The sequence below is a fragment of the Varanus komodoensis genome, unplaced genomic scaffold (genome assembly GCF_004798865.1).
Source record: "Varanus komodoensis strain SLA01 unplaced genomic scaffold, ASM479886v1 scaffold12, whole genome shotgun sequence".
Lineage (NCBI taxonomy): Eukaryota > Metazoa > Chordata > Lepidosauria > Squamata > Varanidae > Varanus > Varanus komodoensis.
Genome location: NW_025335349.1, coordinates 25,399,732 through 25,420,333, shown reverse-complemented (window position 1 = coordinate 25,420,333; position 20,602 = coordinate 25,399,732). Strand labels below are relative to the sequence as shown.

Genomic DNA, 20,602 nt, shown 5'->3' with positions numbered 1-20,602 from the left:
ACCCTTTCCCTGCTCCCTGGCTCGTCGCTCCTCCCGCCTGCACTGGCTCGCGATCGTCTTTCTTTTTAAAGGGCCAGTAGGGCGCATTCTTGCAACTCTCCGCCACCTGCCCCGTTCTCCACCGCTGTCTCCTGGCCGCATCGGATGCCTGCAAACTCTTAAGTCTTCACGGATCTTCGCTGCTTGCAGCCATGCGCGCAGCCAGGCTCGTGCCAGGAGTATTGCAGCCTCGTGGAATTCAGTACCCATGCAGAAGAGAGGCAGAGCATCGTTTGCAGATGATACTTACTTGGGGCTTTGGGAGAGCTGGCTACTCGGCTCAAGGCAGAGAGGCAGCGGCGATACTGAATGGCCGTCACCAACAGCAGCAACAGCAGCAGCTTACAGACCAGTAAGGGATGCATGAGCCATGAGTCATATCACTGTGGTGTGGTGTGATGTCCATCGGTCACCATGTCAAAGTGGGGATTCAATTCAACCAGGAACCATGAATAGTGCAGGTCACTTTAAGCCCCTTCACACATAATCAGTGTTCTTTCACTACAGGGCAACCCTTTGTTTGCATCTGCAACACCTTACAGATGCAGAGGGGTAGGTGAACCAGTAAGTACACAGCTAGTCAAGGTGACATCCATTGCACAAGTGCTGCTATCCTGTTTCACTTGTCTAATCTCTTTGTATAACCAGTCAGCAAATCTAATCATTCTTAAGAGAACTGATGATTGTTAAAAGGAGGTGTGGTGGAAATAAGACCTGCACAGAGAGAGGAGCATCATGAGCATCATGACGCACTCAGGGTTTTGCACTGCCTGTGCTTTCCACATTTGAGATAGTGACGCATTTGTGCAGAGGCAGAGCAAAGAAGGGGTTTCAGACTTCCAGATACATACATTAATCCAGGGGCTCTCCTACATTTAATGCCTCTTGATTTTTGTTTTCTCACTTCCTCCACTATAAGGCATGGTTAGGTGGCAAGTATCCCCTGCACTTACTCCATTCTGAGCATAGGTCCTGATGCTGCTCCCAACCAAATTTTGGGCTGCTGTAGAACTAGCCCCATAACCACAGAATTGTATACAACCTAAAATGTCAATGAGGGAAATCACTTATTAGGCTTTTATTTGGGGGGGGGGTTTACTATGTGGACAAGGAATTTACCTTTGTGATGGTTTGCAAATAAAATAATTCTAAGGCAGAAAATCTGTGCCATTCCTAGATGGCTGTTCTACCAATACAAGGAATGCAAGTTGATTATCAAATCGATCAATCCTTTTTCCAGATAGGGTAAAGCAAAGGATGGAACAGACAGTTTCTTCATTTAAGGCCAATGCACATACCACATTTGGCTGTTGATGGGAAAGAGAGTTCCTTCATAGTGCTTCCCTTGCCATTTGATTGGCAAGACTACTACCAGTTCTTAGTTCCCAGTTCCTTATTCCTAGATTCTTGACATGGAGCAGATGAACAACCTGAATAAGGACCAGAAATGCATATATCTCTTTCTCCTACAGTAATAATTGGGCTACCCTATACCGTATGTCTCCATGCCCTGTCTGATGTGCCATTTGGAACGCAGATACATGACTCTCATGCATATAGATTGGCTCATATTGGCTATTTCACTGCAGGCCGCCTGCATTCTCCTTTACTTCTTCATGTTTGGTGTGCAGAAAGAGTCAGACAAAGTAAACCAATGAGCTCTTACTCTATTGTATTCTCCAAGCAACTTATCTACACTTCTCTCAGGGATTTGATATTTGTGAGTTAAGAAGTGAAATGCTGTTAAAGACAAGGTAGGCAAAGCAAGGCAATTGCTTCAGGTAGCACTTATGGGGTGGAGGGGGCAGCAGTGACAGCAGCCCAGTTCCTTCTGTAGGAGTTTGGAACTGAGTGTTCCAGGCAACCTGCCCTGAACCCCCTAAATTAGACCACTGCCCTCGAGGGAGAGGAAGGCGCTGTCCCACCACCAGTGTCAAAGTAAGGTTCAGCACTGGCTAAAGTATATGGAAAGGACTTGTCTTCACCACTTATTAATAGTCTGTGAACTACCTTGGGAGGTGGCCTATCTACATGAAAAATGGCGGATAAACATGTTAAATAAGTAAATAAATATGGAGTGGTGAAATGTTCTCTGTTCTCTGTGGTAACTCTCATCTTTCCCCAGGGATGTGTCAGAAAACGGGATGTTACCACGGCTTGGTGACCTGCTCTTCTACACAGTTGCTGAGGGGCAAGAATGTATATCTGTCCATAAATTCATCAGTGTAAGAAACTCTCCTCCCAGCAGTCCTCAAAGGGGTTACGAGTGGGAGCCAAGGATGCCGGGACCCTGCATGAAATTCTGTGAATGAGGGTGATAGTACAGTAAAAGCCTCATTTGGAGCAGCCCTTATTCGAACGTGGAGCTGCCCACTGGTGACTACCTGTCATGCGACTGCACAGGTAGAGCACCACATAGTAAGCCATGTATCTGCACATGGACCGGGCAGATTCAACCAATAGTTTAGCATGTTGCTGGAAAAGAGGATTTACAAGTTGAAACTGCAGAAGATGAAGTGGGGCGGGGGAAGGGGGAGTGGAAAGCATAGTTCAAAATGGCAGGAACATGCAAGATAATGTGGATAAGCAAAATACCACCTCCTACATTGTTACAGAATGAATTGGTTCTTTACAGAATGCTAGCCCTGCAACAGATGTTTTTAAATGTCTTTTGGAATGTGATAAACTGGATGTTCAGAACATTAGAGAGGAATGAAACAGAAATTAGAATGCTCAAAATAACCTAATCAGTGGAAAGTTGTTCTATATTCCATATGTACTATTTCGGTAGATTTGAAATTGGGGCTGATTCAACAAAAACAATGTTTGATACCTATTGTAGGCTGCAGTGACTAGTTAAAAAGCAGCTGATGTGGGCATGTGCTGTAGTGGATTCTTTCTGGTTGGAAGGTTTTGCTCATAGACATTTTGTTCTTGAACAGTTGATGATAATTGTAGACATTCATGCCCTTTTAAATAATAAAAGTGCAGTATGGTAATTAGTGTCTTGGACTAGGGGCCTGGGAGATCCAGGTTCTAATCTCCACTTGGCCATGAAGCCCACTGGGAGACTTTGGGCCAGTCAGTCACTCTCTGCCTTACAGGGTTGCTATTGTTAAGATAAAATGAAGTGGAGGAAGGTTATGTAAGCTGTCTTGGGTTCCTCACAAGAGGGACAAAGTGGGTATATAAAAGTAACATAATAATTTGTTGAACCTGAACCCGAACTCGAATTTTATAGCCCTGACATTTGCAAAGAGACTTGCACTTCAAGTACAGAAGGCTAAACTTGTACTTACACTTCAAGTATAGAAGGTTAAACACCCACCACCTATCATTCAGTGGTCTGAAGACCTTCCTGCTCTTGCTGCATATGTATGCCATCATCTATTTTGTGCAAATGTTTATTTAGATAGATGGGCGGCTCATATTGCTATACATATTTAAAATAGAAGTGTCAAATTTTAGTTGTGTTTTTAGTTAGTTTTAGTTATGGTGTTGTGAATGGCTATTGAGAATGGAGATGCTATTTTGTTCTGTTTTTGCTTTTTTCATTCCCATGTTGTTCCCTCTGTTTTTTCTCAATAGTTGCAAATTTAAAAATAAAGAAACTTGTGGCATATCTTGCTATGAGGTTGTGGGCATCCTCCAATGGATGCCACCTCTGTGATGCTGTCACAACTGCTTTCCCCACATATTGAAACATGGCAGTAATTTGTGGTCATCTCTGTTCTTCAATTCTATATAACTTAACTGCCATGGCTAAGAATCCTGAGGAAAGTACTTTGCTACTGGTATTAATAATTCCTAGTTGGAGATTCCTATATCTACTCACAAAATGGAGAGGGGGATAAATATTGAACCAGATTAAGTCTATGATGTAAGATACGCACATAGTATTTCACAGCAACCCCATGTTGAGTGCTGATTAGCAATGACTTTTCCTTAGTTAGAGATGTTTATGGGGTCTTTAGACAGTGAAATGGCCCTTCAGCTTTGCTTCTGTGTCTAATTTGCACTTTGGTTGGGGGCATCTTAGAGGAGGAAAAATATTGTATTTAATTATGAAAGTGAAAGAAAGCATGGTTTCTTTTTCCTATTCTGCTACAGCACAGTACCACCTAGAGGTTATGTGGTAGAAAAGCAGGAAAAGAAACACTGAAAAATAGATAAAGCAAACGACTAGCAAATTAACAGCCTTGCATAGAAAAATCTAAGCATTCCCTCACTGCAGAAGTAGTTACTTGGTGATGTTGCCCAGGTAGATTACGGATAGCTGCACAATTCCACTGGAAAAACAGAGTATGGAAGTTACATATTCACCCAACCAAACCATATGCAGTTCCAGCTTTTATAACCTGGCCATACGTTCATCAATATTGTCCTCTTAATTCAGGCCTTGCAAGCCACTGGCCTTTGGACCTCAGATCCACGCCTCCGTGACTGTATGAGTCTGATGCAGAAGGCAGCACACGAAGCCAGCACAGGTGGAAAATTGAACCGAGAACTTTTCCGGAGGTATGGAGCACAGTAAGGTGCACTGGAGCAAGGATGGTTCACGTCCATGTTCAACACTCCATCTATCCCTTCTGTCCTTAGGTGTGTGAGCAGCAATATTGTTCTGCTGACTCAGGCCTTCCGGAAGAAATTTGTCATCCCGGACTTCCAGGAATTCACAACTCACATTGAACAAATTTTTGAGCACACCAAAGGACTCCAGGAGGGCAAGGTAGAAAGAAAGTGTGAGAAGTGTGTGGCAGGGGCTAAATGAAAGCAAGTCAGTCCTTCTATCAACTTCAAGAGATTCTCTGTGAAGGCACTCAGGGAAACAGGAGTAGGTGTGCAGGGAGAGAGAAGGTGGCAGATAGGCTGGCTGGCAGTATGGCTAGTCTTACTGTTAGACAGAATGAGTCTAGTGGTATAGGGGTCAGATTTAAAACAATGAAAGGCTGTTAAATGGCCACTTTCTTTCTTGGGGGGAAATCAGTGGGAGACAATGGAATCTGAATGCCTAACCTCAAAAACCAAAATATCTTCAACTAGTCCTGATTAAAGGAGGGATCATCATCTCAGTCCATGAAACACTGATTCTGCCCTGGCCATTTGGCAGTCCAAGATGTTATCTACTGTAAATGGCTTAGCGCTTCACTGCAAGGTTTGCAAACAGCAGTTACAACACCTGCAAGCCTCATCCATACCTAATAGACAGTGGGAGAGAGAGCCCTGCTTCTCTTCTGCCACTTTCTGTGAACCTGCCTGCAGATGATAAGGATGCATAGCTTCAAGGAGCTTTTGAACCGACATCCCCAGTATTAAATAAGAGGTTCATAAAAGGGCCAGGTGTTGCTGTGCTGGAAAGGGACATGGGAATGCCCATTGCCTTAAAATGGCAGACAAGCACCTATGCGCTGGGACTGTACAGCAAGGAGAGCACATAATCTAGGACATGGCTCTCCAGGGTTTTAGGCAGGACCAAGTCTTCCCAGATGCACTTGGAAGTGCTGGGGATTGAACCTGCCACTTCCTGCATGCAAAACAGGTGCTCTGCCTCTGAGCTATGGCTCCTCCCAAGTGGCATAGCTAGGTAAAGGGGATCATTTGCAAGTCTTGTTACTAATCATGTTGCAAACAATAGCCATTGCATGCGTGGGTAGGGCATGTGTGCTGCAACATCCATCACAATCTTCCCATAAGGAACTAAAGCATCAGTAGTAGAAGCATCCTATTTTTACAGGAAGCACATGTTTGTGCTGCGTGGTGCAGCGAAAAAGTGGAGCCATGAGAGGGGAGATGTTAAGACTATGTGAGCAATAAAGTCTGAAAAAGATGCGCATCTGTTGCATTGAGAACTGGTTGTGCAGAAAGTCAAGTTTCACTATCAGCAGAATAATGTGGGATGGCCCGTACTGGACTGTACCATTCCAACTAAAACAAAGGGAAATCCCATGTTTGATGTGAATGTAAAATATTCTCTGCACATAAATATCCAGCATGTTAAGAAGAGTTCCTTCTGACTTGCTTATTTTGTTTGAATGTTTGAATACAGAATAATGTTTAGACTACTAGTCTCTCTTCAGCAAAAGAAGCACTATGTGAATCTGTAGATCTCTGGACATGCAAACTGACTTTCCCTCAAGGCTTTTCTATAAAGCCAAACTAGATGTAATTTTGCCTGGATGCAATTAAGGTGCATGTTTTTAAAAACCTAAGTAAATAGCAGCTACTACCACCTTTACCTTCACTCCCCCACCCTCTGCAGTAGCAGAAGCAAGCAGGGTGGGGAAAGTAGAGTCTAACCATGCACAGAGAGAAAGAGAGAGCGAGAGAGAGCGAGTGAGCAAGCACTAGACAAGCTGCCATTTTCATCCGCGGGAAAACGTCCATTGATGCCAGTGGGCAGTTTGTGCTCTGAGAGGACTTGCTGATGGGTGAGGAGAAACCAATTTTAATTTCTGTAATGGTTAAGAAGCAGCAGCTCTGGGAACTGAGCTGCTTTAAAAATATGCTTCCACCTATTTTATAAGTTTGCTTGTAAAAATAGTTATTACAAAAGCCATTACACATTTCCAGCACACTCTCTTCCAAAGGAACCTGGCGCTGTAAAATTTTCTGTTGGAACTTCCTGTTGCTCAGAGAAAAGGGGAATATAAAACAGATGCCACAAGATTCTCAGTTGTTCTTTTCAAAATAACAGGACCACTCTTGGGGCTATTCAGTCTAGGGAAGCTGCCTTAGCCTCCCTCAAGTCAGATTGGCAGATGGTTGAATCAATGATGGTTGGCTCACCAGTGCATCTCTCCCTTTTCTAGGTGGCAAACTACATCCCACAGCTGGCAAAGTGTAATCCAGACATCTGGGGCGTGTCCCTTTGCACAGTGGATGGGCAACGGTGAGCAAAAGGGGTCTGAGTGTAAGAGGCAGGGCTGGAAATTAAGGGATCAGAAGTCACAGTGCTCTGCACCTTTCTGCTGAACTTTGCCAGTTCATGCTAAGCAGGCAGAGAAAGGCAGCACTGTCGGTGAAGTGCAGTTTGAGAGGCGGCAGCGTGAGAGGCGTTGTGCTCTGCAGACCGGAGCAGGTCAGCTGGTGTCCTGCATGCTGTAGCAAGCAGGAGTGAGCATCTTGTGGCCCTCCAGAAATTATGGCCCCCATCCTTCCTCAGCTATGTTTGCTGGGGCTGATGGGGGTTGTAGGCCAAAACATTTGGAGGATCACAGGAGCAGAAGAACTGCTGTACCTGGCTGTAGCATGGAATCTACAGGTATAACGTTCCTACCTGCTCTCCACAACGGTGCTGTGCTTGTCCTTATTTATGTTTAGTTACTTAACATGTTGCTGAATCACCCCGCCCCATCGTCTTGATTTATTCTTTCTGCCCTCTCTGCCAGACATTCCATGGGCCAGACCAAGACCCCCTTCTGCCTGCAGTCGTGTGTCAAGCCCCTGAAATACGCTGTCGCTGTCAGTGAACTGGGCACTGAACGCGTTCATCAATATGTGGGCAAAGAGCCCAGTGGGCTGCGTTATGACAAGCTCTCTCTCAACGAGGAAGGTGAGAAAAGGGATGGAGTAGTGGTGGAGAGAAGCCCTTGTGTATTTGTGCATTAAAAACCAAGTTTCCAATCCTGCCATTCCAGCCACAGAGCTCTCTGAGTGCCTTTGAGCAAGCCCTTATCTCTTGCGAGATGCCATTTTTAAGGAGTACACAGCTAAGCATGTCATGTGCAAGGACTATTGTGTAAGGAGAAACATCTCTTGAAGAGATACCTCTCAAGTCCAGGTTTGCTGCCACATCATGTGTGAAGTGATAGAGCTTGCCAGGATTGTGGCAGCAAAAATCATCTTTTATAACAGCCTGTACCTTCCCGATGTCTTGGACTGCAACTCCCGTAATTCCCAGCCAACGTGGCCAGCCTGAAGGGCATCAGGTTGGGAGAGGTTGCTGGATGTAGTTGAAATGATAGTACAGTAATAGAATTACATAGAATTGTGAGCTACCTTGAGTTCCTTGACAGGAAAAAGGTGGGATATAAAATCTCTCCTCAAAAATTTTGCCATCCCCCAAATGAACAGTTCCCTCTATTTTCCCCATGAATTGCAGACAGCCAAGTGATCTTTCACTGGGGTGCTCTGGGAATTTCAGTACGTCTTTCTCCCAGTGATGCTTCATGTCTCCTCCCCAGTTAAACCAGGGTTTTTAAAATGTAATGGAGACATGAATGTTGTAAGAGGTAGGGGAGCCGGATTCATTTTGCCCTAATTTCTCTCCATGTTTGCTCAGGCTGTGACGTTACCTCACCCCATGTTCTCTTGCTTATGAATTTTATTTTATATGGTTTGGAAAGTTCATACATTAATTTAGTAGCAGCTATTAACTGATAATATGAATGAACCTGTAGGACAGTTTGTATTACTCATGACAGGGCATTGTGTGTGTTTCTTCCACCTCAGGCAAAGCCCCCACTAATTTGAGGCCAAGCTGAGGTATGTGAATAAGCAACACTCCACAGTTATCCTCCATGAGGATAACTATTGCTGTTTGTATCGCAAACTTGCTCAGTCTTCCCCCACCTAGCGTCCTCCACTAGGTTATAGTGCAATACAACTCCTGTTACTCCCAGCTAATGTAGCAAATGGTAGGTGTGATGGGCACTGAAGTGGCCTTTAATCTATAAAGCCGAACATGACTTAGGACTGCAACACTGTCAGAGCACCTCTTCCAACTACCTCGGTGTCACACTTAGCCCCTTCAAGTGCTGACTCTGAGGGAAGTGGGGAAAGTGGCAACCAGGGGGTCTTTCTCGGTGGTACCCCCCATCTGTGGAACAACCTCTCCACTCCGGCCAGCTTTGTCCTCTTTTCAGAGGCTGCCCTCTTTTCCAAGGCCTTTAAAGGCTCACTTGGCCACTGGTGAGGGGGAGGTGTTTTGTAGAGCAATCTTAGCTACTGTCTGCTTTAGCTGGTTTAAGCTGTTTAATTTTTTTTCTGATGTTATGATGTTTTATTGCATTTTAGTGCCTGTTTTATGGATTGTTGTAAACCACTCAGAGAGCTTTAACTGTGGGACAGTATAGAAATGAAATAATAATATCCAACATGCCAGAGTGGCACCAATTTGAGGAAGGTCGAGATAAGTTTGGCCTTGACTTGGGGAGGCATTTGAGGGTTGAGTGACACTCCCCTAACAGTGTTTTTGTTTTTTGCATCCAGGGATTCCCCACAACCCTATGGTGAATGCAGGGGCCATTGTCATCAGCTCCCTCATCAGGGTAAGCAGCCTGCAGTTACGGTCCTACTCCCAAAGGTGGGCTTGAGTTGCATTGCACTGCACTGCACTGGGTGGTCTAGGGAGAATGGGTCGCATCAGCCATATTCCCTGCTGAGTTCAGGGTAAGGACAGCCAGAGCCAGCATCCGGAGGAGACACGGTCAGGCCCCTGCCAAGCACCTGCACCCTGCAGGGCCCCACTAACAAGAGCCTCCAGGCCTGCTTCTTCTTCACCATGGCAACCTGCTTGCTCACCTGCATCTCACTGTAGCCTGGACAACAGCGGTGATGAGAAAGAGGAGCAGCAGATGCTACTGGCTATTTGCTCACTGGCTTCCTGCCAGGCAAGAAGGGGGAGAGCAAGAGCAGCTGGGGGCCAAGTGCCGAGAAGGCTACCTCACTGAAGGAGAGGGCCCATTAAGCATGCCTTGCCCGGTGGCCCTCCAAAATCCAGAGCCTGCACTTGTTGGGTATTAAATCTCAGGAGAAGGCATTAAAATCTGAGGGAGCTCCCTGAGAGGAGTTCATCTTTCCTTAGACTCACCACCAATCAGTTCCTCTCCAGCCACTGGCCCATCAGAGCTTGCTCCATCATGCTGTGTAATCCCCCACAAGCCACTTTCAGCAGACAGCACATCCTCACACAAAGCTCCTATGAGTACCAGCCTCATCAGTGGAGAATCACCAGCTGGCTTCAGAGGAGGTGCTGTGGCGCCTCGTGGGTCCTTGAGCCCACAATGAGCCGGGGCACCTGCACCCCCTGTGGAGGTTATGTGAGGATTATACGGTGGACTCTGGGGAAATCCACCAAGCCACAAGTAGGCTGCATCACGACGTGCCTCATTCTTGGAAGCAGACTGAGCCTTTTGCTTCTGAAATCATGAGGGAAACTAAAGTGGATCAATAAAGGGGGCACAGTGTGAGGAGCGGGTTTGACACCAAACTCAGCAAGCAGAATGCTGGTTCCAGCTTCAGTTCACAGATCAGAATTATACTTTGAATTATGATTGTGCCCCTCAGGCAAGTTAGTAACTGCTATTGCCAATAGGCTCAGACCTCGAAGAGGCACTGGATTTGCCAAACATGCTCTTTCTTCCTCGGTACATCCAAACCCAAACCTTGCAGAGCCCTTCCTGGGCCAAAGTGGAAGATGCCTTCTTTCATGCTCAGACATGAAACAACTCATAGCACAGAACCATACGCAGGGCCAGATCTTGGCCAGCACCCTCCCAAGCCTTCTCAAGGATTCAGACCATCTGTGAGCCCTTGGCCTGCTGCTCAAGAACTGAGTCCAGATTCATGGTGCCTTATGTCCCTTTGAAAACTTGGTCTGGGGTGCCCATGGCTGACCTTCATTGGAATTTGCCACGGATGCAGTTTTTTCAAGAGTCCAGATGAGTTTTCTTTTCTTTATTTCAGATGGGCTGCAAGAAAGCTGAGAAGTTTGACTATGTGAGTGTGACCTTTAATTTCCCCTATTTGAAGACTCTGTTTTATGCTTTCTCAGAGGCCAGCACCTGCATTGGGGGAACCTAAGGTTCTTCCAGACTAGAAGAAGGAACGCTAGGACCCCCAAGCAAAAGGGATAGGGCAATTCCCTTGAAAAATTTTGTCTGGAAGCAACAGTACTTGCTGCCAACGTTGGACAATCAGACCATTTATTTTGCAACACAATTCTGATGTCTGATAAAGCTTGCACTTCCTGAATCATGTGCACAGCTAGTGCTGAAGGTTGATTGAGGTGATATGCAGGACAAAGGCTGTGCTTTCAAACATAATTTGCCCCTGGCTAAATTGCAATGATGAGAGGGGCTTTTCAGAGCCTTTAGGCTTTGGGCCATTCTTTGTGGTTCTCCAAGAAAGGCTCTGAAGACCCAGCTATTTTTGCTGGCCTTCTCATAAAACTGTGGGCTGCAGGTTTTATTAGTGATGTTTTTCTAGAGCATACTAGTATTTTACTGTATATGCGTTTATTATCTATTTACATACTATTTGTATGTTTTTGTTTTTTATCCTGTGCACCACCTGGAGAGGATTCTACACTTAAAGCCAATCCAAAACTTGTTTAAAATAATTTAAATAAGCATTTATGAAAGACCCAGCTAGCGCTTGATTAGAGATAGTTGTATGATCAGTGCAAAATTATTACTCTAATATGACAACCCACTGAAGATTTCTGCCATATGAGACATCCCAATCTATTTGCTGGAACTTCATGAAAATTATAATTACTATTCCCAAGTACCCCAAAAATCAAGACACTATATAAACTATAAAGTTAGCAGTGGCACAGCACCGCTTACGGGCTTACAGCCTAAGCTGGGGTGGAGAACCTCATGCCTAGGGGCCAGACCTGGCCTGCCTGGGGTCCCCATCCAGCCTCCCAGGATTCCTCAGATGGCCACACCCCCTTTCACTTGACCACTGCTTATTGTTTTCGTGGGTTTGGGGCAGTTTTTCCCCATTCTGAAAGGATGAAATGCCTCCATTAAGGCTTAACTACTGGCAATAAGATCTTTAAGATAAAACATACCACCAGTTCTTTGTATTTGGGCCAAACCCAATTTGTCCTTGGCTCCACCACCACTGGAATGCAGGAGGGTCTGAAGCTTCTTCAAAATGGAATTTGGCCCTCAGGCTGAAAGAGTTTTGACACCTGCCTCCCAGCCAATGGAGAGGAGCGGAGAGGAGGACTGCATTATGTTGCATATCTGGAAACCATTTTTCCTGTTTCCTCCTCCTAGGTTGTGGATTATTTGAAGAAGATGGCAGGAAATGAATATGTGGGATTCAGCAATACCACGTAAGGCCATGGCAGAAAATCAAGGTTGCTTTCCCAGGAGATGCTAATTGTGCTCGTTTTGCCTGTAATGTGGTTTGTTGTGAAGCTGATTAGTGCAACACGTAGGGCAGTGTCACGCCTTACTTCCGGACTTGCTGGCAACCAGACAGGCAGGAATATTGCCATTTTTCCTTTGAATGGTAATTTCTTCTGAGAGCATTTCCTTTGAATGGTAATGTAAATCATTCTGAAAGCATATGCTGAAGGGAATGGTCTATAAAAACCTCTTAGACATGAGTCTGGAGAGAAACAAGGGTGCATGCACGTCTCTTCTCTTGTAGGTTTCAGTCAGAGAAAGAAACAGGAGATCGGAATTATGCCATTGGCTACTATCTCAAGGACAAAAAGGTAACAAGGAGGCAAGAAGGAAACACTGGCCTGCTTTATTTATATATTGGTTGCCTATCTAGGCTTCATCTTGCAATTGATCAGCCCAGCCATGGTTTACTTTCTCAGTCCCTGGCTTGTTTGTTTCCTTTCTCCATTGCCCACTCCTTCCCTGTATTCCAAGTGCTTTTGCATCTCTTTAGTACTGGTATGTACAAGAGCCAGGGGTTCTAACCACTCTCGCTCACTGTCTCTGTAGCATGGCAAAACCATCCATGAATGACTTTTAGCACTCTGTCTCACTCTTAACTATGGTTTAAACAACTTGGACTACACAGTACAGCAGCAAACCATGAGTTACTTACCAACCCGGTTGGCTGATAATGACAATCGGGGGATTAAACAACCTATGAGTTACCATGCACAAGTGGGAGTGAGTGAATATGCTACCTCCTGTACACCTGCCACTTCTGTTTGTTTACTAAGCAAATTCCAGTTGGCTCATTTATAGATGGTTGAGCATGATGCACAAACCCAGACTAATGGATTGTTTGGGGGTTAAACAAGAAACTGGTTAACCAGCTCTCTGGGTTTGTATATCATACTCAATGACTTATGAATGAGTCCATTGTAGATTGCTGATTAAAAGTGGAAGTCGCTCTCCTGCTCAGCCACGACAGCCCATTGTTTGAGCTGTTGTTACATGTAAATTACATCTTTGGGTTGCTTGTGGTCAACAAACTATGGTTTGCTATTGCAGCTACAAATCCACACATGGTCTAGAATTCAACATCTCATACCATGGGTTATCATTATGCATGAACACAACTAGCATTCCATCCCGTAGAAAAGGGACTGCTGGAAACTATTTTGGGTCACTATCTTGGGTTGTTGGATGAGATGTCCCAACTTGGAATCCTTGCCAGTGTCTGATACAGTTTTCTTTTTTTTTCATCCCTACACTGTAGTGTTTTCCACGTGGTGTGGACATGATGGCAGCCCTTGACTTGTACTTCCAGGTGAGTTTCCTTTGACCTGGTCTCAACTAGAGGTTTGAGTCTTGAGTAATTTTCTGAGTTGAGAAGATTGACCACAGAAGAGAGCAACCTATCTGAGGATGAATAATTGAAGTCTTTCCATTGGACATGGCAGGGATGGATTAAAATGCTGTGTCTGAGTTTGGTGAGCCCATCCTGTGCTTTTTCTTCTGTGAAAGTCTGAATGTGTTCATTGAGATATTTAGTCTGCACCTCAAAGCTTCAAGGAAATGAACAATATATTTAAACAGTTGCTAGAAGGGTGGCCGTGTTGCTCTGTTGCAACACCAAAGTTGCAGCACTTTAAAGAGTAATGGATTTATTATGGCTTCAGCTTTCATGGACTGTAGCCTGGCAGTGATGGGCCCAGCTTGGGATCATGGACCATGTTAAATCAGCACTGAGTGTGGGCCATGCAATGCCCACCTGAAGCAGAGTCTAGGAAAGCTGGGTTTTATTCATACTTCTGGGTCCTGATTTTCAGGCTGTCCCTGCTATGATATAATGCCAGTTATATTAGGGCCACAATACCTGTTAGAACACCATAACTGATCTCAATCTGTCCAGATGATACACGCAACATCTGGTGGCTTTTCTCCAAGGTATGAAAGGTGGCAGCCCTCCAACAGCCTTTGCAGTGTTGCTCCCCTTGTTCTGGAATGAATTCCCTTCTAGGGCCCACCAGGTGCCAACTCCATTGCCCTTTCTGTGCCAGGTTCATACTGCCCTCTGTGCTGAGGTATTTAACAACCATCAATGGCTTTTAATGACATATGTCAGTGGTTTTTTCTTGTAACAGCTCTAGCTGTATCAAATGTGTTTTAGCTATTCCAATGGTTTTAAATTCTGTTTTAAATTTTGTACTGAAATTCTATACCTTCTTATTGTATTTCTATTTTGTACTGCATTTTATTGTGCCCTATGAATTGCTAACCACCCAGAGAGCTTCAGCATTTGAATGGTAAAGAAAAGAAATAAATGCACAAACCACCTCTCTTTTCTCTTTCCCTCCCTCCCACCACCCTGCAAAGCTGTGCTCTGTGGAAGTGACCTGCGAGTCCGGCAGTGTCATGGCAGCCACACTGGCCAATGGCGGCATCTGCCCTATCACTGGCGAGCGTGTGCTGAGTGATGAAGCAGTTCGCAACACCCTCAGCCTCATGCACTCGTGTGGCATGTATGACTTCTCAGGGCAGTTTGCCTTCCATGTAAGTTCTGCTGTAAGTGGGGAAAAAGCAGTACTGGGGGAAGAGCCACTGAAGAATCGTTGAAGGCTTTCAATCAGGAATAGTCAGCCAGGTGTCTTCCAGATGCTTTGGAGTACAACTCCCACCAGCCCCAGCCAGCAAGGCCAATGGTCAGTGTTTATGGGCACTGTAATCCACAACATCCTGAGGACATCAGGTTGCCTATCCTTGGTTAAGATGAACCAAACCTGGCATGTTAACCACAGCCAGCCTAGGTGATGTATCCTGCATTGCAGTTTGGGTGCACAAAGACATTCAAGCAAAGCAGCAGACGACTGCAATTTCCCAGTCTGGTATTGCTGTTGTTCATGCTGGACCCCTGCAGCCAGAGGAGGGCATTTTGCTGGCCCAGACTGCTGAGTTTTGAAATCTAAAAAGTATGCTCAATGGCCCCATCCAGTGTTGTGTAGAATCCCAGACAGCAACTTCTGGCTTGCATGTTACCACTTCCAGACACAACGTGTAAGCTGGAAGTTCAACCACCACATGATTCTCAGAACCCAATGCTCTTCTCAGGCATGTGGAATGCATCCTGTCATTGGCCACCTGTTTCTGAAGGGAAGTGCTGATTGGGTGACTTGCTTCAGCTAGGAAGGATGCAACTGAGTGTGAGAATAACTCAGCCATCTCTAAGAAAATACAACCCAGAGACCCAGCTTGGTATACTAGCATAGATGGGCCAGCCCAGTGCTGTGGCTTCTCATGCGCACACCTTGTAAGCCCCCTTTTTCTGCTGCTTCTAAGGGGCAGTCACTGAAGCTGCAGACACAGCTCCATCAGTCCGCTTCTTTCTTCCAGTCCACCTCACTGCAACTTGTGCATTTATGCACTGGGCATAATTTAATCTTGATCAGCCTGCAGAGAGCTCCTGCTATTATGATCTTTACATGTTAATATATTGCAGACCAATATATTTGGTCTCTTTGCCCAACTTCATTTCTTTCCTTGGTTTAAGACTGAGCCTGGAGGAGAGTTCTGTGAGACTCAGACAAGCTTGCGGCACCCTTCATCTAATCCTTGCGCTTCCTTATCCCCAGGTCGGTCTACCTGCCAAGTCTGCAGTTTCTGGGGCTATCCTGCTGGTGGTGCCCAATGTCATGGGCGTGATGTGTCTGTCACCCCCTCTGGATAAAGGTGGTAATAGCACACGTGGGATTGGCTTTTGCCAGGTAGGTTTCCTAGGTTCATAATGTAGTCTGATAGAAGCCACTATAAAAGAGCCAGCAAGATCTACTGCACAGAATGCAGGGTGGGCGGAGAGGCAGTTTATGCAAGTCACTTCCTTAACTTTATTTCCTTATCAGTAAAATAACAGTAAACTGACCTCACAAAAAGGGATGGAGGAGGCATGAATGGGAATGCACTTTGTACATGTTCAATTTGATGTTTTTCATCTCCAGAATTTATCAAGAGAACCATTCTAAATCTCTCAAATCCCTTAAGAAAACAAAAAAATACATACTTGCACCTAACGTATGTAAGAGGCAGAGTGAATTGATGAGCAATAATGCCATTTGCTGATGGCACATTTGATCTCTGCCTCATGAGGTGGGCAATTAACATTACTCAAACTGTGTTTCGATTACCTGGTCAGCAGCAGTTTGAACCTCCTCTGTTAAAAAAAAGTAATGCAGTTCCTTATTGCCTTGGGATCTGCAGGCTCTGTCTACAGCATATATAATTTAGTTGTATGTCATATATTCTGCAAAGGAAAGGAAACTTATTTTGGACACAGAAGTGTGAGCACAGTGAGAAGGAAAACAGAATGCAAGTCCTTACACCAAAATGCTGTGCGTGTTCCCACATGCTTTTCAAGGAAGAGCTTAAAAACAAGTGCAGAGTAGAGCCTTCGATGGCTCTTTGCTAACCTATGATTGGCAAAAGGAGACGTTGGGCATCTACGTAAACACAAGGCATTTATTGTGTATTTGTGATCCCTCATTCTCAAAAGTTCACAATATTGTCATCCTTGAGGACCTGCCCTGTGTTTCCCAGCCATTTTGTAGTTTGTGAGCAAAGTCAGCCATCGATTTTCAAATGAAGAAACCAGGCTGAAAGCCACATGTACGGCTGCAATTCCATTATACTGCAGCTACACTGCACGGCCACTTTATGGTTGGCTAATGGAATATATGGAAGGGCAAAGACAACCCTGCCCCCCCCCAAAAAAAAGGGAATCCAATGCAAAGGTTGCAGTCTTCCTCCTGCAAAGAAAATGGAAGAAGCCCCAGGAAGGCAACAGGCTAAGTGCCTCATATAAAGAAGCCCTAAATTTAGCAAAACAAATGTATTTAATCTATGCAAGTTTAGAAGTCAACTTTTTCTGGTGCAGGATGTGAATCTTATTCTAGCTTTGCAGGGAAGAACGCAAAGCTTTGGGAGTAAAAAATCCTGCTGCGTTTTGCCCTTATCGTGGTGCCCTTTCTATGACTCCTTGCTTGCCTTCTCCCCACCCCGTGTTCCTCTGTGCTTTCTTACTCAGCCCGCAGCTTTTTCATTTTCATTTCCCCAGGAACTGGTCTCGCTGTTTAACTTCCACAACTATGACAACTTGCTCCACTGTACTCGCAAAATGGACCCCCGCCGTGAAGGAGATGAAGTTAGAGTAAGGAAACAAACTGCTGTCAAATTGAGTATGGTTAGAGCAGAGGTAGGGAAGGGAATAAAGAAAAATACAGGTGGAGATAGACGGACTGGAATGACAGAGCTAGGAGACTGCAGGACCTGATTGTAATTAACTGGCAGAAATATCTGGGTGCAGTGCATGATCTGAGGAGGTGACGTCTGAGAAACATTGACAGACCTGAAGTGCCTTATCTATAATACAATCCTGTATCAAGCATGTGCCGCATTTAAACTGACTACTAGAAGATTTTTGCATTAGCAATTATGCATGCAATTATTTTGAAAGTGTTTTTAATTTCCTCTGGATCATGAGGACTTGATACCATGTATCAGATATATTTTTCAATAGTCTTTGGATGGAAGAGAACATGAGCAATCCTAGCTGCAGGAAAGATCGCAGTGACACATCTTCTGTTCTGTATCTTTCAGAACAAGACTGTTGTAAACCTGCTCTTTGCTGCCTACAGTGGTGATGTCTCTGCCCTTCGAAGGTATGGGTCTGCTAGCCCAAGGAAAAGATATTGTTGGAGAGAGACTTTTAGAGATGACACTCATCAACTGATCTGGGCATAACCGACATTGCCCTGCATTGCCTTTGACTTCATTCTCCTTGGCTCCCCTCTAGATTTGCTCTGTCAGCCATGGACATGGAGCAGAAAGACTATGACTCGCGCACAGCTCTACATGTAGCCGCAGCTGAAGGTAGCATGCTGGGGGCAGAAATGTGTTGTAGTTCCTAACGCATGAATAAGGGCCACATTTCATCTGTAGAATTGCTGGCCCTAACACACATTAGACCTTCCACCGTGGGCACTCTGCCATGAACCTCTCTAGTGCCTCTCTCCCCTGGAATGTGGTCTGGTAGGGAGGTGATGCTGCTACAACTGTTGGGTGATAAACCCTGGATTATTCACGGTTAATAACCATAGTTCAAGCACACTGCAGGATATGCATGCAAGGACAACCAACAATTCAATCCGTACTCTGGGTTGTCATTACAAACCAACCAGGTCTTTGTTTAACTATAGGTTTTATTTAAATTTCTCTATCAAAAGCTCCAAAACAAAGACTTTTCTTCAGCTTGAGAGCCCATGTTGGCCTAAATCCAGTCATATTATTTTCTCCATCTTTTGGAAGAAAAAGTTTGAAAGAAAGCATACTTAACTAGTTTCAGCATAGCTTAGGTGCTCCTGTCTTTGGCAACACAGCGACTCACACACAAAGCTTCTGCATGCCACTGGTGTGAATCAACAAGTTGTTTGGAATCACATGCCCTAGGATTTGGGTTTACATACTTTACCACACACACCCTTCTCTGATCCTCAAGATAACTCACTACTATGGGTGAGTTACTGGCTTTATAATAACCTTCCTTCAACCCACCAATATTCTGCTCGAAGAACTTCTACATTACAACACTCAACCACTGGGGTGGGGTCGGGTGCAGACTTGTATTTGAGGAAAAGTTGGAAAGGTTCAAAAGAACCATCCCAACTATGTGATTCTCTCTCAGGACATCTGGAGGTTGTGAAGTTTCTGGTGGAGGCCTGCAGAGTCAATCCATTCGTCAAAGACAGGTGAGCATGGGTGGGCAGAGGAACAATTGCAGAGTGGGAAGGGGTTTCGCTTGCCCTCATCCATGGACAGTAATTCACACACAATCATAAAACTAAAAAAGTCTTCACTATGTCAACACCAGCCATGTATATTATCACAAGTATAATTATAATAACTTGTGTATATTTGCTTAAGGATTAAATACATCTCTGCTGGGAACTACAAAAAGATGGATGGTGAGCTCCATTTGACATGATAGATCACAAGCTGTGCAGACCTATATAGGCCTGGACCATAATTTAGCATCCTTTTCCCTAAACATGGACGGTAGGTAGGTATGTAGCATGGGCTTCCTCTTGCTCTGGTGTTAAGTATATGACATGGAGTAGAGAAAGACACAGGCAGCTTCTGTCCCTTTCTCTGGGACACCAAGAACAGAAACAGCTAGAGAGGAGAAGCTTGGACATGTTACATCTCTGTGAAGTTTGCTTTTCATTTAGCAAGACTATGATCAGTTTTGTCCCACACATGTGCAACAGGCTCTAGCAGTTTCCATAAGAAGTTTCTAGTTTCTCTAGAAGTTTCAGGTTAGATCAGGCTTCCCCAACCTGCTACGCTCCAGGTGTTTTGGACTACAGTACCTGGCATTCCTGATTATTGGCCATGCTGGACAGGGCTAATAGATGTTAGATGTTGCATGTTAAAACAAGTGAAAGGCATCTTGTTGAAGAAAGCAACAGTGATTTGCTGCAGGTTTTCCAGTGATTTCCAGAAGCTAGTTTCTTCTGTGGTGTGTGGGCTGGTTTGGCATGTCTGCACCATAGATTGTTTTCACCTTTCACGCTGGTGAGCATTCAGAGAGATGCTTATGAACATTTAAAATATGGAGGGTGATCTGCTTGGTGTTGATAGTGGGTGGTTCTCCAGTCTTCCATTGCCCACTACATCCTCTGGTAGCATCACACGGGTTCACAGCTTGTCTTCTCCACAGGTGGGGGAACATTGCCTTGGATGATGCTATTCAGTTCAATCACCTGGAGGTGGTGAAGTTGCTCAAGGATTACCAAGACACCTGCAAAATGGGAGCCAGACAGGCTGAGGAAGCTGCTGAAGACCTCTCCAAGGAGAACTTAGAAAGCATGGTGTGAGAATGCTGAAAGTTTGCTATATTACCTGCATTTTCCCCCACAGATTTAACTAGCCACTTTCTCTTAATTCTGAAAGCTGGCAGGCATGAAAGACTTATATCAGTTTAAGACTTGAACAGAGATTAGAGGGAGGTGGATTACATGCTTAGTTTTTTCAGGCCCTCCCTCATATTGAATAATTTGGTCATATTCTTCCATCTCTCATGCAAAACCCCTCCTTCCTCTCGTTGGTTCCATATGCAACTTCATTTGGTAACACAACAGCTAGTGTACATAAAAACCAATGAGGGGCACCTTAAATATGTCAGCTACCAGTTCAGACTGTCTGCAAACCCAAGCAGATCTTGCTGTGTAGGCCAAAGGCATTCAAAGGCCAAAGAGAAGAAGAGATTGTCAAATCAGTTTTCTGGGCAAAAACGGACTGGGATCTCTGACATCTACTCAGAGGAGGGTCGTCTCTGTGGTGGCACCCAGATTGTGGAATGCACTCCCCGGAGATGTTCTCCTGGGGCC

At 44.9% G+C, this 20,602-nt stretch overlaps 1 protein-coding gene across 1 annotated transcript; it reads left to right on the top strand.

Annotated features, from left to right (window-relative positions):
* Positions 1 to 167: 167 nt before the first annotated feature.
* On the top strand, positions 168 to 20,551 carry GLS2 (glutaminase 2). The gene is made up of 18 exons (XM_044422167.1): positions 168 to 391; positions 2,165 to 2,264; positions 4,436 to 4,557; positions 4,639 to 4,768; positions 6,849 to 6,928; positions 7,428 to 7,591; positions 9,250 to 9,308; positions 10,726 to 10,758; positions 12,051 to 12,109; positions 12,430 to 12,496; positions 13,444 to 13,494; positions 14,544 to 14,720; positions 15,797 to 15,928; positions 17,272 to 17,364; positions 17,814 to 17,875; positions 18,010 to 18,086; positions 18,898 to 18,961; positions 19,933 to 20,551. The coding sequence occupies exons 1-18, from the start codon at positions 192 to 194 to the stop codon at positions 20,087 to 20,089; spliced, it is 1,827 nt and encodes a 608-aa protein (XP_044278102.1). The 5' UTR covers positions 168 to 191; the 3' UTR covers positions 20,090 to 20,551.
* Positions 20,552 to 20,602: the final 51 nt, after the last annotated feature.